At 38.8% G+C, this 24,540-nt stretch overlaps 1 protein-coding gene across 3 annotated transcripts in view; it reads right to left on the bottom strand.

The window, feature by feature from the left end:
* The window catches only part of LOC118809305 (cadherin-10), a 49,065-nt gene that overhangs the window by 3,747 nt on the left and 20,778 nt on the right, over window positions 1-24,540 (bottom strand). For all 3 annotated transcript variants that reach the window (XM_036572468.1, XM_036572466.1, XM_036572467.1), the window contains 9 exons: window positions 21,618-21,912; window positions 13,931-14,050; window positions 12,288-12,455; window positions 11,434-11,621; window positions 10,426-10,679; window positions 8,082-8,218; window positions 5,765-5,883; window positions 5,464-5,572; window positions 4,914-5,165 (listed from right to left, as the gene is read on the bottom strand). In XM_036572468.1, the coding sequence (XP_036428361.1) occupies window positions 4,914-5,165; window positions 5,464-5,572; window positions 5,765-5,883; window positions 8,082-8,218; window positions 10,426-10,679; window positions 11,434-11,621; window positions 12,288-12,455; window positions 13,931-14,050; window positions 21,618-21,912 (1,642 nt within the window). The remainder of the gene's footprint in view (window positions 1-4,913; window positions 5,166-5,463; window positions 5,573-5,764; window positions 5,884-8,081; window positions 8,219-10,425; window positions 10,680-11,433; window positions 11,622-12,287; window positions 12,456-13,930; window positions 14,051-21,617; window positions 21,913-24,540) is intronic.

Below are 24,540 nucleotides of genomic sequence, written 5' to 3'. Positions count from 1 at the left end.
TACAGTGATCCACACTCCATCATTCATCAAGGAGAAAGTAGATGTAGGTCAGAGCACAGCTTGACAGCATAGACTAAGATATCTCTGACATACTTAAAGGATGGCCTAATCAGTTTTGGGAATGAACAGGTACATGTAGATTTGTTTGCTCTTAAAAATAAAGCTTACTGAATGATTCTTGGCCTGGACTGATTCGGTTCTTTACATTTTTAATAAATAGAACTATCCATTAAAGAGTTCATTAGGGCAGTGTTTCCTGACCCTGGTCCTGGAGGCCCATGAGTCTGCAGATTTTAGTGGTTTCCCTGTTGTAATACACCCACATCAACTCAGTACGGGGTTGTTAATGAGCCTATTAGTTGGATTAGGTGTGTTGGGAGCAGGGAAAACACTACATGTGCAGGGCACTGGGCCTCCAGGACCAGGGTTGGGAAACACTGCTTTAGAGGACCAAAAAGTGGTACTCTATCCAAAGAACCTTTTATAGCAACTTTATTTTAAGGTATAAGTGTACTATGAGTGTAAAAGCTTGAGTGTATATTTTAACATTTTTACAAATTGAAAATAAATTGGGAAAACAAGACAGGGTACAAGCTTGCCATTGGTCCTAATTGTTGTATTAACCTACATTTACCCATTCAGTTCTCACATCATCTCCAGCTAATTCCCAAATACTGTTCAAAAGTTTGAAATAGCTGTTCAAAAATTTGGAATCAGTGTTTTCCATAATATGAAACCAATTCGGTGCTATAGATGATTGGAGCTGTAGATGATTCTAATTGAGAAAGCTGTGTAGTATTAACATTGAATTTGCAATAAAATGAACATCCATGGTTCATATTTAAAAAGTGATGATCAAGTCTTGAGGTAGATAATATGACAAAAATGTATTGTAAATACAGTATAGTATTTTCAGTATATAATGAATAATCCTTAAAATACTTAAACTTATAAAAAATACATTTTGTGTCTAGTTTGTAAGGTCCACATTTACAATATGTAAGTTATAACTGTATATAAAATAACACACATTAATATTATCGCTTGTAGGGCTGCAACAACTAGTCGACATAATCATTAACGTCGATCAAAAACGTTAGCAACGAATTCTGTTATCGATTAGTTGGCTTGATGACGAGAGGGAAAATACACAATGCAGTGACTGCAGTGCGTGTTTGTACACGACCCAACAAGTCAAAACAATGTGCAAATGCTTTATTTTAACACCATCTAAAACTATGGTTTAGGGTAAACTGTGTAAAACCGAGCTCACCCGGCACGACAGCACGACTAACTGTCCGCGCTGCATCCACAGCAGAAGCTCAGCATGGTTAGTAAATAATATACTGAAGCCGTAGTGAGAAGTTGAAGATATGTTAGCGCCATTGTCTGCTTTTTACCAAATTCCTTCTTATTTCAGGAACAAGAGCAATGCCCGACTTAGGCTGAAGGTAAGAGCTGTATTTTGAACTCTATTTTGTATTTTGAACTGCGAGGCAAAGCTGTGCTATGCTATTCCTCTAACGTTACCACGGTTCCGTTTCTAAAACGCAGTTTTTCCTCTGCGTTTTGAACTCCCGTCTACACAAAACAGCGTCATCAGTAAGGTATTGAATACCCTCGGCTGAGATTTTAAAACCTAAAAAATAACAAACGTTTCCCTTGTTTTGTGTGGACGGAAAACGGAACTTTTGAAAGTGCCTGCTTGGTGCCGTTTTGTATGTCGAGCTTCAAAAAAAGGACAAATTTAATCACTTCGTCATTAGCTAGTTTAGCTGTGGTATAGAGTTTCAACTCGAGGTTAACCGTTGAATTTGGGTTCTTAACCACTTATGCTCGGAGGTATATTTCGGCTTTTCCATCTGAATAGACATGCCCAAATCGTAAGGCAAATTATTCAGTAACTGTATAAAATAACTGTACTTTTTTTTTTTTTTGTAAAAGTTCCCCTCAAATTAACAGAAAGTGTGTTTTATGATCATACACATAATGCTGTATGCTAACAATTTACTGCTGAAAGCCAAAATTTTAAATGTTCTTTGTATTTTTTTAATAAAAGTAATTTTTACAGAGCTCATCACTGAAGAGACGCCATCTGGGGTCCAGTTTCTAGTTTAGATTTGTGAAAAAATGGGTCAACTTTCAGTAGGAGAAAAAAGTTGTGAGTTCAGCTTCTTTTATTATCAGGTTTAAAATTACATTACCCATCTATTTGACTGGAAAGAAGACAGTTACAGTTCTCATATGACGCCCACCTTTTGAATGAAGCTTATAAAATATGAAAGTTATGAAGTAAAGAATATGACAAAGTCCAAAGGAGTTAAAGAGGTTAAACTCCACTGCTGTGTCTTTTTCCTGTGGAAGCTGCACTTTAAACCACATCTGTGGTTTAAACTAAATCCAGTTGCTGCTTCATTTAGCTAATAATAACAAATCTGTCAGTAAGTTAGATGCTGCTGTATCTCAGGTTTAACCATAGGCTGTATAGTCTATAGGTTCAACTAAGTCTTATCTTAAACCTGCTAAAGACATGGTTTTACAGAGGTTTAGCAAGATTGTGTATTGTAATTGAAGCACATCATCTCGTATATCAATATTCTATACCAATAGGCCCATATACTTTACATTATGATGTGGTTTGGTTTTAATTAGATGCTATTTTGCTTAATTAAACACACACTGAGGTACCATGCGCAACTAAAGGAAGTGTTAATCATTGCAGTCCTGATCAGGCTTTTTCAGAAAAGCTAAAGGTGACCTGGGTTTAAACTATACCTCTTACTGATGTAAAAGGGAAACTTCATTTTCCCACCCCCACAAAAGAAGGAAAGAAAAGAAGGAACAAAAATAGTGCACTAGCAAGGATGAACAATTCAAACTTATTTTTGCTGTTAAGCAGTGCATCACTGTGGGGTCAGTTATGGAGTTAGATTCAAATGCCTGCTGTCATTACACCGAAAAGGGGGATAAATACTAAGAAATAATGAAATTCACATTAAAATTTCAAAAATTCTACTGTTAGATTGTTATGCAGATAATATACAACCCTGTTTCCAAAAACATTGGGTAAATAAAATGTAAATAAAATCAGAATGCAATGATGTGCAATTCATTTAAACCCTATATATTTAATTGAAAATAGTAGAAAGGCAACATATCAAATGTTAAAACTGAAATTTTCATTGTTTTTTTGAAAAATATATGCCCGTTTTGAATTTGATGCCAACAACATGTTCCAATAGAGTTGGGATGGGGGCAACAAAAGGCTGGTAAGTTGTGTGATGCTTAAAAAAAACGCCTGGTGGTTAATTGGCAACAGGCCAATAACATGATTGGGTATAAAAAAGCATCCCAAGGCTTAGCCTTTCAGAAGTAAAGATGAGCAGGGGTTCACCACTCTGTGAAAGACTGCATGATCAAATAGTGCAACAATTCAAGGATACTGTTTCTCAAAATAAAATAGCAAAGAACTTTTGCTTTTCATCATCTATGGTACATAATAACATTAAAAGATTCAGAGAGTCTGGAGAAATCTCTGTATGTAAGAGGCAAGGCCAAAAACCAATATTGGCTAACGAAGATCTTTGGGCCCTCAGGCAGCACTGCATTAAAAACAAACATGATTCTGTAGAGAAAATCACTACATGGGCTCAGAAACACTTCTGAAAACCACTCTCTGTGAAAACAGTTCGCCACTGCATCCACAAATGCAAATTAAAGCTCTAAAATGCAAAGAGAAAACCATATATAAACAGGATACAGGAATGCTGCCACCTTCTTTGGGCCCAAGCTCATTTAAAATGGACTGAGGTGAAGTGGAAAAGTGTCCTGTGGACCAACAAATCAACATTTGAAATTCTTTTTGGAAATCACGGACGCTGCATCCTTTGAGCTGAAGACCACTCAGCTTGTTATTAGTGCACAGTTCAAAAGCCAGTTCATGATGGCGTAGGGGTGCGTTAGTGCACATGGCATGGGTGACGTGCATATCTGTGAAGGCACCATTAATGCTGAGCGATATAGAAATGTTTTGGCGACATATGCTGCCATCCAGATGACGTCTTTTTTTTAGGGAAGGCCTTGCTTCAGCCTTGCTTCAACTACAGCAGTTGGTCTCTTCAGTTCCCAAATGCCTACAGAGTGTTGTTGAAAGAAGAGCTGATGAAACACAGTGGTAAACATGCCCCCGTCCCAACTTTTTTGGAACGTGTTGTTGGCATCAAATTTAAAATAGACATATATAAAAAAAAAACAAAAAAACAATAAAATTTCTCAGTTTCAACATTTCATATGTTGTCTTTCTACGATTTTCAATGAAATACAGGGTTTAATGATTTGCACATCATTGCATTTTGCTTTTATTTACATTTTGCACAGCGTCCCAACTTTTTGGGAAATGAGATTGTATCATGACTGATCACAGTGCATCCGATTTAGCAGATATTTATTTAGCAGTGGATCAGGTAGACTCGGGCCCCTAAAGTTACTGGTTTACCCAAGCCTGTGTTTAACTGAGACTAAACTGCTGCTAGAGTAATGACTGAGCCATAGCCCCATCCTATATATATTTTTTAATAATTTAGAAAAAAAGGTAGGTGTTTTATGTTTGAAAGAGCATTGTGCAAAAGGAGAAATACTGCTGATATGTTTTTAGATGCAGTGTTGTGTATAAAGGTAAATATTCTGTGATTTTACTAATAGCTGCATTGTTTCTTTTCCTGATTAATCAAAATCCTAATGTGCTGATTTATTGATTATGGATATCATATAGTTGCAGCCCTTCTTACTTAACATGACTTAACATGTCACTTATGTACCTGTATAAGTAAGTCCAGACTTTTGCATTGGCTGGAAGTGATATTAGGTTAAATGTTGTGCAGTGGGACCTTTGTTAAATCTATGGCATTACTCACTGAGCAGTATGATGATGCAAAGTAAGATAGCCACCAGCGCTCCAGTACTCAGTCCAGCGGAGAGCAGCAGGGCTTCAGTACTGCAGGTCTGCACGTTCCTGCTCCTGTCACATGCGCACACCCGCACGGTTAGAGTGCTGGTGCTGCTCTGGATGGGGTAGTCGTTGTCTGAGATCACTACAGGCAGCAGGTACGAGCTCATCTCGTGCCGGCTGAAGCCTCCCCTGCGTGTCAATATCCGTGCTGTGTTATCTGGAGAGTAAACAACATTGCCAGCATTAAAAGGCATTTCTCTGTTATCAGCACTGAATAACAACTGCCTGATCTTTGTCTGGCTGCATCCCAAAGAGATTCATTAGTGATCATATCTTAACATTTTAGTAATGTGCAGTCTTATTTGTGATCCTCTGACATAGGGCAGTGAATGTCATCCTGATTGCTGGGCCTAATTGTTAGGTGCTGAATACTGAGATGCTCATAACACTGTGTCGTGGAACTTCTTGTAACCAGCTAATTCACTGTGTATTGGGTGTGGCTTTGTGATAGTTACCTTCGTTGTCGAAGATGGTGAAGTTAGGGTTGACTGTGCTCAGACTGAAGACAAACTTATGTGCAACGATAGGCTCATCTGTATCCACTGCACTTATGGTCTGAATGAGCTAAAATGCAGAAGGAATAGAGAAGGCAAAGTTCATTTTCATCACTTTATCAAGAAGATATTGAGTAACTAAATTCACACACAATTACACTGGATGCTTATCGAACTACAGAATCGCATACGATGAAAATAAGATATTCAGAGTTAGTTATTTGGCTCTGAAAGACACAAACAAGACGTAAAGATTCCATACCTCGCCAGCTTTGGCATTTTCACAGACAAAGGTCTCATAATACATGGCAAATTCAGGTGCATTATCGTTCACGTCCTGAACTTTGATGAACACAGGGACTCTAGTTTGCAGAGAAGTACCTGAACATGAAAGATGTTTGTATAAACAATTGCAGACATACAGAGGCTTTTACATAATGAGATTTTTATATAATGCCTTCAAATTTCTAAGTAATCTAATTCAGTGAGGACACAGAGTTTGTACTCTGAAGCGGAACAATGATTGAGTTTTAATCCACCAATTTTTCAAATTCTCTGCATAATTCAATCTGAAATGTAAACAAAGTCATTCAGTATGTTTTGATCTGAGATGGCTCTTGTTAAAGAAACTTAATGCCTCAGATTTCTTTGTTGTGGTGGTGATAGGAACAAGTGGCCGGATTGTAGCGGCATCCAACACAAATATAGCCATTTATTTACTTCCAAAAATGAGCCATGAAGCGATATGTGTTTTTGTGGGTTTTATAAGTAATGTTGAAGATGGTAAAATTGTGGTAAATCTGTAAGAAGCCAGCATGAGTAGAATCTTGCTTTTAGAGGCATTAAACACTTCTGGTTCCCTTAATCTAGATCTTGGTGAACAGTTCTGACTCAGTAAGATTCTGTAGACTGGAGCATTTTATATCAAACCACTTTCTGTTTACATTTTGACCCTTTAGTTATGCAGAAAATTTGAAAAAATGGTAGAATTCCCATTTAAATGCAACGTCAGGTGTAATTTAGCATGTATATTGCGTGAATCATGCAAGAAACACTGCTTTTTTTTTTATACATAGTCCCCCATTTTAAGGTACCACGATATACAGAGTTTTCAGGCATTTGTTGGATCTGGGCAGTTAAGATGCTTCTGTATACTTAAAAATTCATTCTGTTACTGTCCTCAGCAGTCACTTTATCAATAAATACGAATGAACCAGTTCTTCTGGCAGTCGTACAATGCAGTGTTTTGCCAGTGTGGTGGTTTGCTTTGGATTACCAACTCTTCCTTTTTACATCCACATTTTCCTCACTCCATTTCTGCTACATGTTAATCTCAGCTCTTTTATAAGACTTTGTTCTGTAACTTCATAAAGTTTTTATGTTGGTAATATTATAACCATGTATCTTCCTTTATTTCACTATTCTACATCATTTGAGCATAGTATCTGTCTTTCACATTATGTGAGCAATTAAGATGAGTGGACCAAGAGAAATGGCCTAGATTTACATGGAATAAAATAGTTAGAAGTTAAGAACATTTTGCATTCTCCTGTGAAGTTACCAGTTTGTAGGTTCATGGTTTTGTTAGGAGTGCAATGATATTTCAGCCATGATTTCCTGCTTTAATGACATCAAATCTTCTTTGGTCCACATGTTTACAACAAAAATAGACTTTAGATGCAAACACCACATCTAGAATTAACTCTAGATGCATTTGTGCATGACTTAATAATGCAGTGATACATCTGTTGGCCGTTTGTCCAAATTCAAATTGTCCAATTGTTTATAGTCCCCTGAATTACAGGAATCATGTATAAAAATGGGCTGTGATTCCTATAGAGTTCACCCCATATAGATGTAGCTGCATTTGTAATAAGGGTGACATTCTGTATTTTATCATAATAATCATTGTTCCTTTTCAAATCCAGTGTGCTGGAGTGCAGAACAAAACAATAAAATTACTGTCCAATTACTGATGGACTGCATATCCATCTTTTTTTTCAGTCCTACGTTACTGCCAGCAAATGTCCTTTTACAGAGAACACAGTAATTAAGCTCAGCACACGATACGCTTGATGTTTATCTTCAAAACATTTTATGAATTCGAAACATTTCATGGTTTTATGGATTTCTCAGAATGTCTGAATTTACGTGTTCAACCGAGGATTTGCTCTTTTAGAAATGTTATAATTTCATTTTTATTGGTTGGAGGGGAAAAGTGATAATTATAGGCTTTTGAGTTACTACTGGTTATATATTTTGTTTTTCTCTTTGCAAGCAGGTTGTTTTTCCTGGGCACAAAATTGAAGTGCAATGCTGAACCCAGGGGAAATATTTCTCTACATTGGTGAATGTGAACTTTATTGAAAACAAGACAAAGCAAAACTGCGCCTGTGCTCTCCAATAAATACTGCTTTAGCTGACAGTTGAGTTTCTCTTGAGCTGCCTTTTGTTCACATTTAATAATTGGCTAGAATCGTCTTCCCATCTAAAGCAAACATGAAGGCGTGCTACTGTTAATTGCATAATATTCATTCTTACCATCATGGTTGAAGGGAAAAGAAACAAACTGTGCTCACTGATTTCTGTGGCTAGAACTGAGATGTTGTGCCATTTGGACGTCTCTCTGTCCAGAGCTTGCAGAGTGCTGATGGTGCCATTGTTGGAGTTGATATTAAACAGCCTCTCCAAGTCTGTGTGTCGATCGATGGTGTATCTGCACAGAAGAATGGCCATAATGAATGTGAGGCAGAAGAAGAGTGTTTATGGTGAGGCAGAGGGAGAAGGCACGCGGTTTTAGTTTAGGTTTTAGTGCACATCGCTTTTGCAGGCAGAGTTCATCCTACAGTCATCATTAATGATCTGGAACAGTGCCTGCATTTGGGAGGCAGCCAAATAAACACTTAGACGCTCGTTTAATATTCATAAATTTTGGGGTGTATATGGTTTGACTTGCTAATTGGGAGCTAATGTTGTTGTAGTCAAACTTAGTAGTGGTGAAAATTGATATTAGTTCAGCTACTAAAGGTGTTTCAACTGAGCTAATCACTATTTCCAAAAACGCAAGTTGTTCAGTACCCATTCTTGCATTTATTTATCTTTTTGCTTGCTTGCATGTACTAGTTAGCTGTGATTAGATGTAAATCTGTTCACCTGGAAGTGACTGTGTTTTAATAATCAATTATGTTCAGCTGCTGGTAGAAGGTGGCATTTTGATACGTCTCATTTGAAAGAGCTCAAGTGCTGATCACTCTGACTATCCTATTCCTTTTGATGTCAGGAAGGAACCAAAGGAAATCTTTCATATTAGACCCATTTATCAATGTCAACTTATATATTCTGCTGACATTTAAATATGCAATAGAGTACGACATGCGTTGCAGAAGCGGAGCGACAGCTCTCCACATTTCAGATAATCACTCATTGTGTGTGCGTGTATGTGTGTGTGTGGTTAGGAGGCAACAGAAAACAATGCAGGCTCTTTCACGTCAAGTTTGTGACTTATAGAAGTTGGAAGGAATTCAAAAGGGTGGGGGATGGTGGGATAAACACTGTCTGTATTCATCCTGCTCAGCTTCCACAGGGAAATCACCAGCAGAGACCCCATGAATAATTTGCTTTTCCTTCCCCCTTAACACACAAATACAACAACACAACCGCGTACACATAAACACATGCATGCACACTCACTTGGGGACATGTTGATAGATTTGATTTAACAAAGCCGAAAGCATCAGATCAAAGACACAACTGCAATAGCGAGAATGTGACGAGAAGAGCCAGTTTGACGGAGGCCTGCGTGTCAGGAAGTTATTGGTTTATAGATTACATTTATGCTTTGTACATTAAACATATAGATTTGATATTTTGAATGTAGTGTCCTTTCTTGTGTGACACAGTAGCTCATTATTTATTTCAAACTGTTCCTCAGCATAGCCTGACTTTTAGTTTATCAGAGACACCAGGGCTGCATTCAGCTGGAACAGAAGATAGCCCAGCATGTTTGCTAAACACATTATTGCTATAGCCTCTTAAAAATAAAAGTTTGTCAGTGGTTGTTGGCTTGGATGTTAGGTTCTTAGAAAACCTTCAGTTGTTTTAGAACCCCTTTGCATTATGTGGAGGGGCTTTAAATTCACATCTCATTTACAAAAATGGTTCTTCAGAGAACCATCAAGTGTAAGGTTCTTTTGGGAACAAAAGTGGTTCTTCTGTGGCAACACTTTAAAGAAGAGGGGAGATGAATGGTCTGTGACTTGGGTGTATAGGTCTTCGGACAGCTTTCAAGAGCCATAGAACTTTCACATTATGTGGAGGTTCTTTGAACTTTAAAAATGACCTTCACACTCATAGGGAACAAAAATGGTTCTTCTAAGGTATCACACCAAAAACTGTGACTTTTATTTTTAACAGTGTATGTGAAAATAAAGGTTCCTAATTGGAAACAAAAGTGGTTCTTCTTTTCGTGAACCCAAAGAATAGTTTTTTATCAATTTGGCACCTTTATTTTGAAGTGTATGGCACGTTTGTGTTGGGTGTTCACCAAAGAGTGTGGTTATATTGCAGTAAAATGTTTCAAGGTTAAGAAATAGGACTTAAATGATATGCAGGAAACAGAGCTACAGACGTATATAATAACTTCTCTCTTGAGCATATATGGTAAATATGCCAAGATCTAATATCCTCCTTTAATATATCCAGTTCCAGTAGATATTGAGCTGCAGTCATTTCTTTCTGAAATAACTTATAGAAGTCTACAATATCATCTCCTCACACACATAATAAAAAAAGTGGGCTAAATGAGTATTTATGAAATGAATTATACTTTTGTCATGAATCTACATCTTTATGTAAAAGAAACGTGCATTTTGGATTAGTTGTACTCAATGAAATGTAGAAAAAAAAATTGAACCCATCGCTCACTTGACCAGGTGATTGGCGGCATCGGGGTCCCGGGCAGATACTGTGCCGACAGAGCTCCCAGGAGGCGCATTCTCATCCACTTCAAAGATGTAATGGCTACGACCAAAGACTGGTGGTTCGTCCACATCTGTGACCGCAATCCTGACGGTGGCTGTGTCACTGAACGGACCTAAGTGACCGAACTGAGGGTCCACATGCGTGTTCGTCACCTGTACGCGCAGTGAGTATGTCCTCTTGCTTTCATAATCTAGTGGCTGGAAAAGAGAAGGGTTAAAAGTGAAATAATGCGATGTTTGAATAGGTCCCATTTCCTCCTGGATTAAAAAGAAGGCTTACTTCTTTAGGTCTTTTCAGCTTTGGCCAGAATAGTGCATTTGACTGCGGATTAATGATATCTCTTAGCTGCTGTTGGGCTTGAACTTTTCTAATTCTAAAGCTGAGCCACTATGTGATACTCTTGTTGAATGGTGCTTATCACTGCTCCTTTTCTTCAGTGTTAAGTATCTTTTTTTGTTAATGCACAAATGACTGGCCTTAATACATCCCTTTAATTACGTGCAGATTAGAGATTGAAGTTTTTTCCTTTTTTCTACCTTTTTTTCTATTCTGTACTTCACTATCTACCCCTGATTCTTATTTTAGCAATAAAATTTGAATAATTGCTAGAGCTTCTTCAAAGCCTGACCCTACAGGGAGACAGTGCGAGAGAAAGGGGAAGCCATAGGCAGATTTCACCAAGCAAATAGATCCCTATACTATACAGAAGAGAATAAGGGAGACCTTTGCAGTGAATAGAATTAAGCACCTTTGAAGAACTAATAGGACAAGATGGCTTCAATTTAAGGGATTACTTTCTCAGCTCCCTCAGCTCTAGAAGCGTGTGCATGCACATGCGTATGTGAATCTACATGTGTGCAGGGCTGTCGAAGCCGGTGTACGGAGGATGGGGGGTTGTTTTTAAGTACAGGGGTAGCTATTTACAGCATGTTTGAAACATAAGCCGTTCACCTTCTTGACTGTGATCACCCCCTCCTGACTGGTCGCGTCTGTGACGATACTAAACACATCCTGACCGTCGCCGTCCAAAACGCTGTACCACATTTCTGCATTCACACCGGCATCAGCATCGTTGGCCTTGATCCGCCCAACAGAAGATCCTACTTCAGCCGACTCAGGCGTGGAGAGGTGGTAGGCACCTCAAGGAGGAACAAGGGAGAGGGACAGAGGAGGAAGGAGTGAATAAATTGAGTAAACAGCCAGGTGTTTGAGTGAACTCTTTGTTATCTACGCCGGTGCTTCAGAGTGTATTTGTCTATTTGTTTACCCACGTCTCGGGGGAGAGGCAAAGCTGCCTCTCTGTGGTTATTGTTTAATAGAATCTCAGCTCCAATGAACCACCTGAGTTTTTCATATATTTGTCCCCTCCCCGTTTCCCAAGCTTGTGTGTTTCTGATGTTGCTTCATGTATTGGATTTGAGAGTGTAGCGAAAAGAGGGATTATCAAACTAAAAGAAGCTCCAACTGTGCTCTCTCTCCCTCTCTCGCTTTCTCACTCTCACTAACACACATGCACACTCTGATTCTCTTGTAAGTAGCCCCTTTTGTTCATAATGTGTCTTCTGGGTCAGCATAGAAATGTGCCCCGAGCAGTGTTTTTTGTACAGTCATCTTTTTCATCTTAGGCATTGATACCAAGAGATGTTTATATAAAGGTCAGTGGTAAAAAGATCACAAGGATTACAAAGATCACCTCGTGGATAATTGGTAACACAACTCAGTGCAGTTTCATTCAGATGGAAATTTGCGTTTGATTTTCCTTCACTATTCCTTTACATGTCCAGCATGTAAATAGAGGCACTTACTATGAGGGAAGCGTGGAGGGCTGTTATTGACATCCAGCAGCGTGATATTGACTGTGGCGGTCCCCGAGAGACCCCCCATCTGTCCTGCCATGTCCTTAGCCTGGATCACCACCTGGTAGTGCTCCCTGTTCTCTCGAATCATATTGGGCAGAGCTGTCCGTATAACACCTGATAGGAAACAAACAAGCATATCTTGTTGATTATGTTCATATTGCCATATTATTGCAGTAACTTTCATAATATTGCCTGCTTATTGTGCTGAACTCTCAAAAAATAAAACTGTCAGAAACGATTTCTTGTAACGATGCTGTAGTTCCCTAAAGAACCTTTCAACGAATCTTTCTTTCAGAACTTGTTTTTGTAAATGAGATTTACACTCTTGAAAAAATAAAGATGCCCGAAAGCGTTCTTTAGAATGATGCCATTGTTCCCTAAAGAACCTTTTAATGTACGGTTCTGTAAAGAGAGTGAGGAACGTTTTTTACATTCAGTGAGAAACAGGAATTTTTCCTAGAGTTGTGTTGTGCTACTGCAGGCAAATTGTGGACACCCAGTTACTAACGTGGGAATTCTGTTTCACAGGGTTTCAGTAAAATCTTTTCGGTTAAAACTGTGTTGTTTTATATTTTTGCTCAGCATATTTTTGAGAAGATTTTGACTTTCTTTCCATTCATGGCAGCAGTGAACATATAGGGCAATATAAGGCAAAATAGTCCCTAAAGAAAACATATTTTGGCAGGTTTACTACTATTTTACCATTATCAACAATACATACTGTTGGTAAGTTTCTCTACAATGCCGCATTTCACATCAAACCACTCTGAATGACTTTGTTTACGTCTCAGTGATTGAACTATTCAGAAAAATCTGTGGAATTCCTCTTTAGAAGAGCAGGCTGTCCTAAGCCCTGGCTACACCACATTGATTTTACTCTGTCATAATCATTTCACATTGATTTAGACAAAAAGCTTATTCGTTCAGACAGAAACCTTATTTAATAAAGCAGATCATCAATCAAATATTTTAGCTTCATCAGAAGCAAATTGAAATCACTCAAGTAACTGGACTGCCAAGCTCGTTGCACTGAATTTTGCCCAAATGATTTAACATGCCCTTTAGTTTCTTACCCAGTTCCCTGTATCTTCTTTGTATCTGCATGTTCAGGCAGACTTCTGGTGAGATACAGAGCTGCGGTTCAAGAAAATGGTGTGGAGTACAGCATATATGTATTAAATGGTTCTTTGGTTCAGGGAAACATGGACTTGGCACCTTGACCTTGTACATTCAAAGTGCAACTTTCTGCATTTCTGAATCTGAATGGGATAAGGAAAAAAGCAGCAGTGTGGGCTGGTCAGACTGGACTTCTGATCCAGCTGAGTTGGCCTGTAGCTGGAGCACACTGCTTTCAATACAGTGCCCCAGAAAGACTCTAATTGTTCACTTAAGCAGAAAGTGCTCTGAGTATACTGACTACCTGACATCACAGCCCAGGCTGAAGGGATGAAGTGAAAAGCTGTGTCGAGGAAGCTTCCAAATGTGCCAGTGTACAGGGGAATGAAAAGGATGCAAATACTACAGTGTAGAAATACAGAGTAATTGGGCAGGAATTAAACAGACAGAATTTTATGCTGTCATCTACGTACCTGTGTCAGGTTCCACAGAGAAGTAGGGCTGTCCTTGTAATATACTGTACACCAGTTTTGCACTGTTTCCATAAGATTCATCATCAGCATCTGTAGCTGTTACTCTCATCACAAATGCGCCTGAGAAACAGAGAGAAGAGAGAAATGAAGAGAGAGGGTAAAAAATCATTCACACACTTGCAGACCTGAGAAGATGGCAGAGTTTGAAAGAGAAAAAAAATCTGTGTTGCTATTAGGGATGACAATGATTTAACCGATTGACCAGTGAAAAAATTTAATTGTTTGACCAACAATTGTTAATTTTACTTTAGTTCCATTAAACACTATTTCCTATTTGAATAAATGTTTTTGTCGTTAAGTTGAGGAATGTTTTTGAATTGTACCCGTGATGGTGCGGTAGGCTGTTGGTTCTGTTAGATGATTTAAGTGGGCTGCTAAAAATAACAGTATTCTTTTTTCAGTTTAAGAGGACAGTTAGAATGATGTACTGTATCGAAAGGACACATCTGAATAGGGATAAGACCGACAACTATTTAGTCCGTGTTCTCTGAGCGAAAGCATCATGCACGGTGGTGTGAGGAAATCACGCAAAGGTGTGTACAATTACACAGAAGGACATGGTGGACAGGGACGGCTTTCAAGAGCTACTGAGGTGCAAAGCTAGCCTAGGTCATGGCATTTATGCTCGTTTTAATGTGGGCTTGGTACTCAGTGATATTGTTAACTTTAGAATATAGAACTGTGAGTAACCTGTCATTGTATATTACAGTCAACCTTTTAGTTTTTGGTCATACAGTCATAAATATATTATATTAACATAAACATCTACTGGGGCTGTTAATGTCATTTACATGCTAATGCTTGGCCACCTATCTGTACCGCATTCCATGGTCTATATAAGGGATACTTTTTAATATCTTGATGCATTAATACAGAATTCAGTTGGTATGCTCACAAGTGTGTACATATCCAGTATTTTACAATGACTTTGAATACAGCTCAGCCAATCAGATTTCAGAACCAGAACTGTCCATTATTATAAGTGATATTTTGATGAGTTACATGCTTGATTTCAGGCTTCTTGGTCACTGGTTAATCGTCAGTTATCAGTCAGATGTATTTGCCAAAATGTGCATCCCTAGTTGCTATATAACAAGGATATTGTCACGATTGTAAGAAAACTTTCTGTTAAAAATGAAAACTGTGTAGAAGATAAAAAAGTACATAATGTGAATGCATGTTAATGTAACAAGATTTTATTCCAAGTAATTTTTGAGCAGTTCTATTGGTCTATTTGTCATGATGTGTTCACACATTGTAAAGGACAGCTGGTGTTTCCAAATGGTGTAAAACAAAACAAAACAAAAAAAACAGAATTACAAGGTTTTGACATGATGGTGAAAATAAAAGTAATAATAATAATAGTTGTAGTAATAATAATAGCTGCAAGTGGCAGAGGGCAGGTCCAAGAGCTCAATACAGACTTACGCAGTTTGGGCTGGTGAGGTCTTATGAGGCGTAATGTGGTTTGGGCCTTATTCACAGACAACAAAAAAATCGAATGGAGTCAGTATGTATCAAAAGGTCTTAATTTGCCATAAATGTTGAGTAGTGGTGTTTGAACATGATCTATATGAAAGTTCATATATACTGGTCTTTTGAGCTTTGTATAACATACAAAGGTTTTTAATAAAGATGAAATTTCTGACATTAGTTTCTGCAAACTTCTTTAGTTCTCAGAGATTAACCATTTGATATGCCTGCCATAATGAGGCCACCTATAAGGGGCCTGGAAGTGAAAAGGAGTCAGAATTTGTCAATTGGTATCCGTATGTTAGGATTATTGACCAGGGTTTGCTCAGATTGACCTTTTGACCTTGGTATAATAATCTATACCCTTTGAATAAATAATTAAAATACCAGGCAAGGAGTCCAATTTCAACATAACATGTAATTGCAAAATTATTAAGGACAGTGAACTGAATCACATGGCACCAACTGTATTTCTTTAGACTTAGTATAATCATAATAAGACTGTTTTTGAGTGCTGTAGTGTCCCGTTAAAGGCCAATCTGGATCAAAATGTGCACACCTCATTAGAGCTTTAATTTATACTTATAATATTTATAATTATTTACCTACAGAGGCCACAGACTATTTCAAGACTAGTTTTGAAAAGTTAGGATCAAAACTTAGGGGACTAGTTCAAACATTTAACAATTGCGAAACAATTATGCATTTTCTAAAATACACTTATAATTGCAAAGTGTTTGTAACACTGTTACATTATCTGAAACCAGTTCTCTGACCATGAGTAAAAATATGTAGAAGATATATTTGATTTTTAATGAATAGTCAAAACTTTAATGGTTATTAGAAAGGTGCCTGCATAGATATGCTATTCAAATTTCATAAAGATTAGTCAATGTTAAGCATTCCAAATGCTTGCTGAAATCAGATTAGCTGATAGAGGTCATAAATTTATAAAGTCATCTGTAGGGAATTACTTATAATCTCTCTTAAAGATGAAGCATGCAGATTTTCAGCGTAATTAGATGTGCAGATACTGAGCATTTAATGCGCACTCTAATGAGTACATGTGTCATGTGTCAAAATTGATAGACTACCTTAGAATTATCTATTTTGTATGACCATGAAGTTTCAAATTGTTTGGTTTATGCATTCTCAAGTTACAGTATTTTTAGCTAATTTTGGTCTGATCCAGATTAAATAGCCCATGGCAGCCACATTGCTTCCAAAAGTCAACATGTTTTTGATAATTATTGAGGCCTTGTGAATTTTTTGATACGTTACATGACGAGTGAAAAACCTAGGACTAGTTCGCAAAAATGAGTTTTGCATATTTTGCAAATTAGCAAAAATATATGTAGAAGGAGCTAAATAGGCCAAATTGCAAATTAGTTTGCCTTTAGCGAAAGAAAAGGGAAAAAATAAAGGAAAAAATAAATTTCTAAAAAATCTGGTGTAGGAGAGAGATGAGAGAGAGGCCAGATACATTAGGCTGCGCTACAGCACCCCCTTGAGGCCAATAGGACTCATATTGAGTGCCTGACTAGAAGGTGGGACTACTACCTATTGACCAAGAGTCATGTACCTATGATTTATAATTTGGTCTGCACAATTTGTTTTAACAGAAAGATCTCTTCAACAGTTACGACAGGGTCATATGCACGTTCGTACTTGGACCCTAATAATAGACCCAGCCTCCACAGCCACCACCATGTTGAAACCACATCTTGGTAGTGTTAATCCAGCATATGTGCACACCCTTTGAGTTGTAATTAAAACATGTAAATGTGTGTGCACCCCCCAGTGTGAACAGTGATGAAGGCGAGTCGTTGCTAGATCACTCGCTCTTTTATCCCTGTTCAGCTTATCTTGTGGTTTTCTTATCTTGATCATAATCTCATAATTACTCCACCATTGCTATGAGATGGACATTTCTTTGATAGTCATAATTTTCTCTGTCTGCTGTTACTGGGTCACCCCATTCTTTTTATGCTCTGTGCTGCTAGAGATCGTCTAACTCGAGTAACATGGTCTGATCTGCTCAAAGAAACATTATAATTAGCCTAATTAAACCAAAAGTAGGCTATTTCACATTATTGTAGCATGACATTTTTAGACTTTCATTTTCCATTCAACAATTGCTTCAGATGACTGCTGCATTTAGACATTGCAATTAGAGGGAAGATTCCATCATTTGTAATAGAAATGCAAATATGGGGGGAATAAAAATATTTGATATCTTGAGAAGACAGTGGCCCTGATGTGAAGACCAAAAACTCCTCTCATTGTGATTTAGCCACTCAAAGGATATTCGTCGCAGTCATGCCCTGCTTGTTTCGGCTTAAACGTCTCTCTCTTTCCATTTATGTATCGTAAACAACTTTTGTTCCTACTTGGGAAATGGACTTTAAAGGTGACCTGGCCCTGTTCCGTCTCGCCTCTGAAGGTGGGCCTTGCGCACATGCTGTCTCTGCCACCTATCCACACCGTCCTTGGCATCCTGGAGACCTCCGTTGAGTGGCGTTCACTTTCTGACCAGCTTGGAGAATACTAATGAACGCAGAAACATCTGTCGCAGTCCGATGGCGCTGGGCTAACATGGAGCGAGCACTGGCTCACTCTTCACGGATGGCCAGGCCTGATTAACTGAGAGCACGTTCACGACACATGGCCAGTTTGTTCGGCTTAAACGCGAGTGCCACCCATGACCCCATCGACTCGACACATGTTGTGTGTTTGAATCCTTGCAGCACGGATCGGGACGAGAAGGAGGGAGGAAGGAAAAAAAAATGTGGTAGTGAATGAATGCAGTGTCCCATTTAGAGTCAGAGTGCTGTGGATGATGTAACTCTGAACCCCGCAGAGAAATACACAAATGAAAGGGAGAGCAGGGGCTTGGGGGTGGGGGGGAGACAGAGACATGGAGAGTTTCAAGTGCCACAGCCTCAGGGAGCCAGAGAGAGGTCCATTAAGGCTGCTGCTTTTACCTCAGCCTACTGTATATATGTGACTTCCCGTCACACAGGGAAACCACAAATGAAAGTCAGGTTCTGCACAGAAGAACAGTTAAGGTACTTTTACAGAGACCATATCCTGCCTTTTTTCTTGCATTTAATTGTTTTGTTCACTGAGATCCATGTACAATGTTTGTGGTTTCATATGCTAAAAATATATGACTCATTTTTACATGACCATTTGCTAACCCCTCTTTGACCAGGATATTTTTGAGACAGATATACAGTACTGTGCAAGATTTTAGGATCCTTCTTTAAAAAGCTATTTATCTGATCAGTAAGCATAGTTTTAATTGTTATCATCCAGTACCTACACTCTGAAAAAGGATGGTTCATTCATTTCATTTCATTTTATTTTCATTTCACTCATTTCATTCATTTATATATAAATTCTGAAAATGGTTCTGTGTAGCACCGAAAAGCGTTCTTTTGTTGTTACAATGTCAAGAACTATTATGTAGAACCATGTAGAACAACCAAAAGATTCTGTAAAGAACCATATGCAACTCATTCTCCATTCTCTATCTGAAGAACCATTTCACCATTATAAAGAACCATTTAAACTTAAAATAGTTCTACGTAGAACTCATGGTTCTAAACAGAACCATTATCTTTACTAAAGAACTCTTGAAGAATCTTTATTTAGTTAGTATAAGTATTTAGTTCAGTCAAGTTAAATCAGATGTGCTAATATTGAAATTTAACAAATCCATGTGATGGCTGGAGGCGTCAAGGAGAAATCCGGAACCTGTGTTCTTCTAACAACCCACGACATCCCAACTACTTTTTTGAAAACCAGAAATTCTTCTTACGTTTTATTGCAGTTATGTTTATTTGGATTTATTCAAATATTGTTTGTTGTTTTTATTAGTAAAACATACTGCCCAAATAAATTGGTTTAAACAATTTGCTTAGGTGACTTTTTCACAGTACTGTATTAAAATGACTTCTGTTCTGATTGGCTGCCTTATATTGTGCCTCATTCAAAAAGAATCCAGGTTAAAACGCTCATTACTATGTCAACATGAATGGGCGGGGGTTAACTGTTGTAGGCCAAATAGGTGGTTATAAGTAATTTTTTTTTTTCTTTTCAGAGCCAGTTTAAGGGGAGCCTAGCCACTTCCTGTTTCTTCCGTCATATTAAAAAAACAAGGCAAATTGGTAAAGGGTGCTCACGAGTGAGTCTTCAATGAATGATAAAACAGATAAAAACAAAACAAAAATTTGTGCTGACATCATGAACATACATAAAGCACTAGTAGAAAGTACTGTAAGTGACAGAAATGTAACAGCAGTGTTATTGTATATGTGTATATTGTATATATTGTAATATTGTATACTGTTCTGTGTTCATAAAATTACTGCATGTTTCTATTTAAGAATGATTATGCAGTTCCAAACTGTGACTTTACCCAAAAGTGCAGTTCATTTTGGACTCGCCCTGTAGCGCCCTCTAGAGTTTGACACACTTGGAAGACATTATTGAGTGACAGTTCGCGGTTCATTTTTTGTGATGAATTCAAAATAAACGCTGTCTTTTCAAGGTAGTTTCGCTATATGAACTGTACACACTTAAAAAGTGTGGTTCATCAAGGGTTCTTCAGTAAAGAAAATGTTTCTATATAGAACCATAAACATTCAAAGAACTTCAGATTGACAGAGAATGTGCTGTAGATGGTGTTATATAGAATCTTGTTGAAAAAGGTTCTATATAGCACCAAAAAGGGTTCTTCTATTGTAAAAAGCCTGACACTGTAACAATAGAAGAATCTTTTTTGGTGTGTATGGCCTGGAGAGTGAATGGTACATGATGACACTTTAACAGTGTTTACATAATACATCAGAATATTTTATTTACAACAAAAAGTAATTTAAATATTTTTCATCACAGTGAGTTGTGAAGCACTGCATATTTCACACACATTGTAAAAACTGTTAGTTGCTTTAGTGCTTAAATCTCACCCTCAGGAAGATTAGTTAAGTAGCACAGCTGCATGACAGACTTGAAATATATGAAGAAACACTATTTCATTATTTATGGATTTTAATTAACTTTAACAAGATTTTGATTAGCATATCAAATGTACCTGCAATGCATAGAGTTTCTGCATGAACCTATTACGTCTTCAATTTAAAGAGCTGACTGAGTTTAGAGTCGTAAATAGAAAATACGTGTACTGCCACACACTTGCATGACTCTCATTTAATTTTGATTAATTTTTCGTGGCTGTTGATTCATTTGCTGGTCATGATCATTAAGATCAATAATGATTATGTTATCTTAACCCAAAATCTCTAATCAAACCAGCCTGCCATGCTTTATCTCATCAGCAAATGAGTTTTGATTCATTTGAGATAAAGCTGCAGGTTAATTTGGGGCTTCATAACGGGTAATGGATTTCCGTTTGCTTTGTTGCATTCATCTACTTTGATTTAGTCTGTTTGTCTTAATAGGTGTAAAACTCATTGATAATAACAAGATTAATTAAACTGGATGAAGTTAAATTTTCATCCCTTAAGGCAAATTATCTGAGGTTGAATGTTCGCCATAGTTTAAATGACAACAATTAAGTGGCCTGGAAACTAAATTTATTTGGTGTGCGCTTAATAATTGCAGCATTTTCAGCTCTGCAGTGTGTCGTGTTTTGCTCTGAATATGCTAGTTGCGGGGACATTGCTTGTTCCTCAAGAGCCACACATGCCGTTGTTCTGTTAGGAAAGTAATCTTTTAGGAGGTCAAAAGTCTACTCCCAAAAGGATTATGGGGATGTTTTATTTACAAGCCTATCCTTAGTAGACACACAATTTTATTTTACATGGTATGAGGTCTGTTTATAGCGGCACTTTTCCTCAAGAGCGAAATCCAATAACCGGAGGGGATAGTTGATGTGTAAATTCAATGGGGCTGTTGATGCATTTCTTCTTGTTGAATAAGATGTACTTCAGTTTAAGTGCATCACAGAACACACCAAAACACACTGCAGCCAGAACCAGCATAAAGCTCATTTCAACACAGTCAGAACTAACCGTCTGCTGTTGCGCACACAATTTACAACAGTCTGACAGAATCAAGTTCCTCTTCAGCTGCTTATACGTTAAATAAGCAGAGGAAAAATGAAAAATGGTGGTAAAAGCAAACTCACCAACGCTGGACATCTCAGGCACACTGGCCACGTAGGTGTCCTTACTGAACTTTGGCTCATTGTCGTTGATGTCATGGATTTTGATGATGAAGTCAGAGGCCCTCTCCAGGACCTGTCCAGAGGTTTTGTTGATTGCTTTAGCGCTCAGCGTGTAGGAGGACTTCTCCTCTCGGTCCAGTCTTCTGGTGGCATGGATATCACCCGATTTCTCATCAATCTCAAAAATTGTTCCGGCTCCATCTCCTGTGAGAACATACTTCACAGAGCCGTCCTCCGTGTCCGTATCAGAATGAAGCTGGAAAAAAAAGAAGCACACAGATTGTTATTTCAGATTATTCCTTTCGCTCTTATATGCAATTTACAAAATTGCCTCTACCTCCATTTATTCTGGTACTATAGAAAATAGACATTTTTCTTTAATGCCTAAAGATTGAAAATGTAGCCTAAATTATACTCCAGTATCGATACTTCAGTGAAATAATGATTCAAGAAAATGGAAAAGTGGTTTTCTAACTTGAGTAGAAGAACAAAAGTGCCAGGTCAAAAAAACATTCAAGTACTGAGTAACTCATAGCAGCAGAGCTTCTTAGTGCATCCAGCATCTGTCAGCATAGAAACTGAACTTTGTTAGGAGTTATTCCTCTGTTTTGGGATTCTTTTGGTTTAAAAGAAAAAGATTAAAGTCAGAGGTATGACCAGCTGCAAAGCAGTACAAATGCTGTCACTAACCTAATGCAGTCAAGCTAAAAATGGTTCAGAAACGAAATGTAACGTTAAGGACTGAAATGTAACTGCGTGAAAAGTAGATTCCTTTCCTCACGAAAGCAGTGGCATCAAAAATATTTGGACGTGTGCCATACTTAACAGTTTGCTTTGTTTGGAAACTACATGTCAAACCAAGTAGCATTTATTTTAAACAGGTTGTTCCAAGTCATGTTCTTTTTGGTAAAATATCCTCTCAAAAGATGACTCCGATTGGAATTGTTGAGATTTTTTTTTACAGACTTTTGCAAATTTGCATGCAAATTTGCATCCAAAATGCCTCTGTACCCTTGAGTTTGTGATCCCATAAATGAATGCAAGTTCACCGACCTTCTTGTAAGAAAAGCAGCCCCAGACTTTGAAGTTTTCTTTGTTTCTCCACACACATTCTCTGCCATCAGTTTGGTGATGTGCTAAAAGTGTTTTTCTCTGAAGCAAATATCAGTATGTTAAATATTTTATGAAGAAATCTAAAGCACTTCATTGAAGTTTGCCAGTGGTAAAATGGCTAAATCTTCCACAAATGTTTTAAGGCCACTATATATTAGAGCAGAATTTTTTTAAAATACCCAGGAAGGTGCAAATCCATCTTATGTTTACTTAAGTAAAATTATGTAACTGAATAAATGCAGACCAAGTGGGCGGGGATCTGGAAAGGGTCCTGCCTACAGACTCCATAGTCTTACTGGGAGACTTCAATGCTCATGTTGGCAATGACTGGGAGACCTGGAGAGGCGTGATTGGGAAGAACGGCCTGCCCGATCTAAACCCGAATGGTGAATTGTTATTGGACTTCTGTGCCAGGCATGGATTGTCCATAACGAACACCAAGTTCGAACACAAGGATGTCCGTAAGTGTATATGGTACCAGAGCTCCTTGGGTCATAGGTCAATGATCGACTTTGTTGTCGTTTCATCTGACTTGGGACCATATGTTCTGGACACTCAGGTGAAGAGAGGTGCTGAGCTGTCAACCGATCACCATCTGGTGGTGAGTTGGATCAGATGGCAGGGAAGACCGATGGTCAGACCCGGTAGGCCCAAGCGAATAGTGAGGGTGTGCTAGGAACGACTGTCGGAGGCCCCTGTTTGGAAAGATTTTAACTCCCACCTCCGGGAGAGCTTTTCTCATGTCCCGGAGGAGGTAGGGGACATGGAGTCTGAATGGACCCTGTTCAAAACCTCCATTGTGGAAGCTGCCAGGCATAGCTGTGGCCAAAAGCTTGTTGGTGCCTGTCAGGGTTGGTAACCCAAGAACCCCCTGGTGGACACCAGGGGTGAGGGAGGCCGTCAAGCTGAAGAAAGAGGCCTTTAGGGACTGGATGGCCCGAAAGACTCCCGACTCAGCAGAGAGGTACCGTCAGGCGAAAAGGTGGCAGACGCAAAATCCAGGGCGTGGGAGGAGTTTGGAGAAGCCATGGAAAAAGACTTTCAGTCGGCCTCAAGGAGGTTCTGGATGACTGTCAGGCGACTCAGGAGCGGTCGGGGTGGCTGCACCCAAGCTGTATTCGGCAGGGGTGGAGAAGCTCTGACTTCAAATGAGGATATTGTCGGTCGGTGGAAGGAGCACTTTGAGGAACTCCTTAATCTGGGAAACATGCCTCCCCCACGGGAGTCAGGGCCAGAGGCTTCTGGCGTGTCAAGCTCCATTTCCCTGGTGGAGGTCACTGAGGTAGTTGGCAAGCTCTTCAGTGGCAAGGCACCGGGGGTGGATGAGATTCGTCCGGAGATGCTTAAGGCTCTGGATATTGTGGGGCTGTCGTGGCTGGCACGCCTCTGCAATATTGCATGGACCTCGGGAACAGTACCCTTGGACTGGCAGACCGGGGTGGTGGTCCCTATTTTTAAGAAAGGGGACCGGAGGGTGTGTGCCAACTATCGGGGTATCGCACTGCTCAGCCTCCCTGGGAAAGTCTATGCCAAGGTGCTAGAAAGGAGACTTCGACCGATAGTTGAACATCGGATTGAGGAGGAACTATGCGGATTCCGTCCTGGCCATGGAACAATGGACCAGCTTTTCACCCTCTCACGGATTGTTGAGGGGGCATGGGAATTTGCCAACCCAGTCTACATGTGTTTTGTGGATTTGGAGAAGGCTTACGACCGTGTTCCCCGAGATATCTGGTGGGAGGTCCTCCGGGAGTATAGGGTGCCGGGGCTG

The sequence above is a fragment of the Colossoma macropomum genome, unplaced genomic scaffold, assembly GCF_904425465.1.
Source record: "Colossoma macropomum unplaced genomic scaffold, Colossoma_macropomum, whole genome shotgun sequence".
NCBI lineage: Eukaryota > Metazoa > Chordata > Actinopteri > Characiformes > Serrasalmidae > Colossoma > Colossoma macropomum.
Note: the sequence above shows the minus strand (reverse complement) of the source record. Positions and strands in the feature narration are given on the sequence as shown.